Raw genomic sequence first — 5678 nt, forward strand, 5'->3', positions numbered from 1 at the left:
CCAATTTTAAAAAAAGTATCGAAATCGAGATTCTTCACTTAGTATTGAAACAGTAATGTTCTATTGTGACAACAGAAGTTGGGGATGTGTCCCCACCAAAGCTGAGACCAAACCTACACAGTAAAAAACATAGTGTCAATTTTACTCTTTAAGAGTTGAATTTAACTCTGTGTCAGATAACATTTGGTCCCACCCTAAATTAGTGTAAAATTTACTCTGTAGCCAGTGTAAGATTTTCAGAGTTAGTTTTACTCCATTTTGTGTCACAATTTACAATGAAATGTGTAAAAACATTTAACACTGTGATCTGTTTACACTGTTAGAGTAAAATTATTTCACTACATAGAGTAGTTTCCACTCTAAATAGGCTATTCTTAAAATACACTATATAGTGTATATTTATTTTATTTTAATGAAATAGTAATGTTTTTAACTGCTATAATATAAGACAATACACACCATCAGGTACTGTAGCACCATTTATTTCCTGATAACTCCTCAGAGATAACAATATGGGACAACATACATAGTGGTGTCATTCTCTCCACATGACATTTTTATGTCAAAAGGCCTTATCTTGAGCCAATTACAAGCTCCACTGGCTCCACAGTTTCCCAGTTACTGGTAATAAATTTTGATCTGAATTTGTAATCTGAATTTAGAGCTGTGAATGGATTCTCTAATTGGTTAAAACATCCCTCCACATTCTTGCATGTTTCAGTGTCTCTTTGATCACGAAATACACCCTGGATGACTGACTCTTTTGCATGCTCATGAATTTCCTGCACAATATCCTCCATAGAGGTCACAAAAGAATTAACAACAGACTGGGCTACACCTGCTGCCTTTAGATCTGAAATGACAGAGGCACAACTATTTACAAGGTGTTCTGACGATAATGCTGGCTCTGACTCAACCTCAGCCTCATATGTCTCTTCTGCGGGATTTGCATTAGTACTATCAAGAACAGTTTGACAATGTGGTGGTTCAGTTTCAACAATAACATCACATGCACTATTCACATGACACTTATTCAGATGCTTCCTAAGACCAGAAAAACTATTGAAAAAACGTGAGCATCCCACTTGGCCACATTGAAAATAAAGAGTCCTTCCCGTACAGAGTCCATGTATTACTTTGAGGTGCTTTACTAGATTGTTTGCGTCACCAAAGACATTGCTGCAAAGAAAGCACCTCATTGTTTAATTTCAAGAGTGCCTAACGCATCATTCTCGCTCGCAACTCTGCAATTCTTGGCGTTTCCTTAGTTTTCCCCACGTCAATGTTGTAAATGGTAGTTTGCAGAAAAGTGAACAAGTTGTTCAAGACAGGACTATAAGATGTACCAAACACATAGTGGGCCTTGAAGAGCTCATCCAGGGCTCCAACCGAGCTGGTGGCTTGGCATGGAAGTGCATGCTTGTCGATGGCAATGAAGAAAGAGTGAATGCTGCTTTTTGTGGGTCCCTGAGCAAGGAGGTAGGGCTGACTGCTTTGAGCGATGTTGTCAAGATGCTGCTGCACGCTTGTTCCCGTCTATAACAAAACACATTCAACAACACTATTTATTAAAACAATAACATGAGATCACTCCAATCTCTAAACAATTTAAGGATTCAAGAATTTTATGTCACATGCATAGAATTACTTGCGCAAAGCACATGCAGTGAAACTAAGGTTCTCCAGAAGAAAGAAAGGTTCAAAGGGAAGAGTGCTGTGTGTGGGATAGGTGCTCGTAGTAGTATGTGGTGTATAACGTTTGTGTGTGTGTGTGTGTGTGTGTGTGTGTGTGTGTACTGTAGAACTTTGAGTGATGACAGAAATGAGATAGATAAAATGATACAATGATGTTTGAGGGGATGCACGGCTGCAGTGTGTGTGTTTGGGGGTGAGTGATGTTTGAGTGTAGGGTGGTGTTGACAAAGGGGTAGTGGAGTGTGGGTGGGGTGGAGTTGGGGTGTGTGTGTATGATAGTAGAGTGATGTTTGAGGGGGGTGTGGTGTTGATGGCGGGGTGGGGGGGTAGTGGAGTGATGTTTGAGGGTATGTGGTGAGGGGTGGTGTGATGTTTGGAGTTTGAGGTGTTGTTGGTAGGGGGTGGGTGGTGGTGGGAGGGATGAGGTTTGATTAATGTCTAGTGTACCTTTTGGAATTTGATGAGGTGATCAACTGCATTAGATGCTGATATCTTCCCTGGCCTCTTTCGTCCTTGTGCAGATGGTGGTAGCAGATGTAGCAGCAGTATGATGGCAGACATGTCACTGTCCCAGCCTAGAGGCCAACAAGTATCAGGTTAAAGCGATATTCCACCATTTGGGGAATTAAGCTCATTTTCCACCTCCCCTCGAGCAAAACAATCGATGTTTACCTTTTTCCCGTTCATCCAGCCGTTCTGTGAGTCTGGTGATACAACTTTTAGCTACAGCCTAGCATAGATCATTGAATCTGATTAGACCGTTAGCTTCTCGCCTGCTAGCATCACGTTTAAAAGTTACTAAGATTTCCGGTAATTTTCCTATTTAATCCTTGTCTCCTCTCAAGTTAGAAAGTGTAATAAGACCAACGGAAAATGAAACGTGGCGATTTTCTAAGCTGATTTGACTTGGAACTATACTCTCACTCCAGCGTAATAATCAAGGAACACCATGGGCACAGCAGCACAATGATATCATGCTGCACCTGAAAATAGTCCCTGTAAGCTAACTTCCAACAACAAGGTTGAGCTGCAGCAGACGTGACTGGATTATTACGCCTGAACAAGAGTATAGTTCCATGTCAAATCAGCCTAGAAAATCGCCACGTTTCATTTTCCGTTGGTCTTATTACACTTTCTAACTTGAGAGGAGACAAATATTAAATAGGAAAATTACCGGAAATCTTAGTAACTTTTAAACATGATGCTAGCAGGTGAGAAGTTAACGGTCTAATCAGATTCAATGATCTATGCTAGGCTGTAGCTAAAAGTTGTATCGCCAGACTCACAGAACGGCTGGATGAACGGGAAAAAGGTAAACATCAATTGTTTTGCTCGAGGGGAGGTGGAAAATGAGCTTAATTCCCCAAATGGTGGAATATCCCTTTAACATTATGCCATCATTTTCCACCATCCTCAATATATTTAGCAACATGCTTCTCCACATTCAAAGACTTACCTTTTTCAACTTCAGTAGATGTCTCAGCGTTGCGCATTAAATCAAGAAGGTCTGTGGAGGGGACCAGTCCATGGCTTTCCTTAATGACTCCTGCTTTGAAAGTGGTAGGCCACCTCTCCAGGAACTTGTTGGCAGTCTGCTCACCAAACATCACTCTAAAATCTTGTTCTATCTGTAGTTTGAAAAAGAAAAAAAAGAAGAAAAGGAGGACAACCTGAGTTGGTACCTTGTGCTACATTTTACAATATGTCTCAGTATTCAATGAATGATCACTGTATCACTGTGTCTTCAGATGCAATAGAGCATGGAGATGATGTGGACTGAGGGTTACCTGAGCATTGGGAAATAAGAACACAATTACATAGTTCAACACTTCCACTTCAACGATGTGTGTGTAGTCTTATGCAGGTAGGCAGCAATTACCAGGTGCTTCATTGGCCAATGAAATTAGGAAAGGTCCATGGAACTCTTGTACGATCTCCTCAAAAACCTCAGAGTCGACCTCTGTGTTAGACTGGTCATAAACCTTGATGTCCAACCGTCTGTCTTCAGCAATGTTAAATTTTAGACTCACTAGAGTAAAAGAAATAAACAGTGCACAAAATGTTCTGATGAGAAACAATTGCAATATGCCAACACTTGATTAGGCTACTTTCAATCCACATTTAGTGACTAACCTTCTCTCAAGAAATCACCGAATGTTAGTTCAGGCAGCTTGATGTACTTATGCACTCCGCCAAACGAGACACGCAGCAGCATTTTCTGTTAAATTTAAATTTAAGGAAGGTTGAATAACTTAATATCCATCAAAATATTCTCTGAAGAATCAGAGCAAAGTTATTAAAAAACGTAATGGTCTAATAAACACTCACGGACTTATGGTATCAATAGGCTGATATATGGGGTGCTAATAAACTTGTTAGCTGAGAGTATAACCTCCTGTCTTTCTAATGACTTTCTTGCCATTCAGCAATTGTTGAAATTACTCTCAATGTCTGGTTTCAGACAGGCACAAGTCAAGCACGACAACAAAACATCTTGCAAATTATTTCAACTTGGGCAGAAACCACGTTGTCAAGCTAACTTGCTAACATTTTGGTACGTTAACCCAACGTCACCCACCCGGCCGAACAACTTCAATTATCACTAACCCATACATTGCACGGTGTTAACAAGTAAATAAAGTCTGAAATGTGTCATTTAAATGAATTTCGTTATCAACTGTATTACTTCTAAGTTCTTGACGTGGTATTGCAGTCGAATGCATCTGAACTTGAAGTCAGTGAGGTATATTGATTAGCTAACTACATCTATGCATGCCTAGCTTAACTTAATACGCCTACCATCGTCAATGTATTGCAAAAAGTTGGCCGTAAGTGGAAAAATATCTAGATGGTGAAAACCTACAAATGTTCATACAAACTTACCACGACAGGTCTGCTAGTGGGGAAAGAGACGATTTCCAACGTGCCACTGCCAGCTTGAGCTCCAGTTCAGTTCTAGGATTTTCCGCGGGGAATCATCACCATGTAGAGTAGATTTGGTCATTGTGTGCATGTTGGACTCAACTCTCACTTTTGACACTACTATTTAGACGATTTTACTCTGTACATTGTTATAATTACTCTATCCAGAGGAAAATAGGTTTACTCTGCAATAATGACACTCCATTTTTTACTGTGTACGCCCTTGCATGGCACGACGTTGCGTAAACATTATCCACGGCATCAGTTATCAGTTGACCAGCTTACTATGTCACTGCCACATTACTTGTGGTACCAAATGACAAAATTCTCTGTACAACGTTGTTGCGACGCCGCAAGGATGTGGCCAAAAGGTTGCTTTCACGGTGACCAAACTTTCTGTATTCCCCAGTTTGTATGAAAACTGCCTATGAAAGCATGCCTCTATTTTGCAGTGAATAATGTTCGCCTTTTAAAAGCAGGTGTAATCCAAATTGTGGTTTAATGCGATAATGAGAAACTTTCAAGTTTTCATTCTTTGTACTATTTCAAAAGCAACCTTAAGATTTGTTTGCTTTTCTAGTGTCTTTCTTTCACTTTCATGTCATCCACGTTCCCTCACAGTCATTCAGAAAAGTTTTCTTAACTTTCCTTTGTGGTCAAATCTTTGGTTCAGGGACGTCCGTATGTCTTTGAACTATGTTCAAAACTCAAGCAGAGGAGCCAGTATAAAAGGTTTTTATAAAGTATTTTATAGACGATTTCTCCCTTCAATCAACTTCTTACTCTGCATGGAATATGAACAATTCCTGTATACTCTCTTCGGGCATTTATGCAGGCTATTGTCAGAGATTATTGTTACCACCCCACCAACCAATCGGCTTCTCTCCCGGTGATAATGTTGCCCGACCTATGCCCGCGATAGGCTACTTGTCCTATACTGTATCTTACAGTGCACGTAATTTGCACATAATATCAGGATAATGACATTTCACAGTCTCCACGGCTACCTAAATTCATTATTAATGGGCCGGATTCTTATACCAGGTTAGACCCTGTCCGTT

At 40.2% G+C, this 5678-nt stretch overlaps 1 protein-coding gene across 2 annotated transcripts; it reads right to left on the bottom strand.

The window, feature by feature from the left end:
• Nucleotides 1-466: 466 nt before the first annotated feature.
• Nucleotides 467-4912, bottom strand: LOC121706839. Of its 2 annotated transcripts, none has more exons than XM_042088907.1 (6): nucleotides 4579-4912; nucleotides 3829-3913; nucleotides 3575-3724; nucleotides 3152-3323; nucleotides 2143-2270; nucleotides 467-1536 (listed from the first exon to the last, which is right to left on the bottom strand). In XM_042088907.1, the coding sequence occupies exons 3-6, from the start codon at nucleotides 3584-3586 to the stop codon at nucleotides 1219-1221; spliced, it is 630 nt and encodes a 209-aa protein (XP_041944841.1). In that variant the 5' UTR covers nucleotides 3587-3724; nucleotides 3829-3913; nucleotides 4579-4912; the 3' UTR covers nucleotides 467-1218. The 2 variants fall into 2 exon arrangements, with proteins under 2 accessions (XP_041944841.1, XP_041944842.1); XM_042088908.1 differs by having other exon boundaries at nucleotides 3483-3724; nucleotides 4579-4909.
• Between the last annotated feature and the right edge of the window lie 766 nt (nucleotides 4913-5678).

The sequence above is a fragment of the Alosa sapidissima genome, chromosome 4 (assembly GCF_018492685.1).
Source record: "Alosa sapidissima isolate fAloSap1 chromosome 4, fAloSap1.pri, whole genome shotgun sequence".
In the NCBI taxonomy this organism is placed as follows: domain Eukaryota; kingdom Metazoa; phylum Chordata; class Actinopteri; order Clupeiformes; family Clupeidae; genus Alosa; species Alosa sapidissima.

Bases quoted from the DNA above. Each gene is read 5' to 3' on its own strand.
- LOC121706839 (XM_042088907.1), bottom strand. The intron at 2,271-3,151 runs GTAAGTCTTTGA...GTTGGCCTCTAG, and splicing joins ATCTACTGAAGTTGAAAAAG to GCTGGGACAGTGACATGTCT. The intron at 1,537-2,142 runs GTACACTAGACA...GTTTTGTTATAG, and splicing joins ACCTCATCAAATTCCAAAAG to ACGGGAACAAGCGTGCAGCA.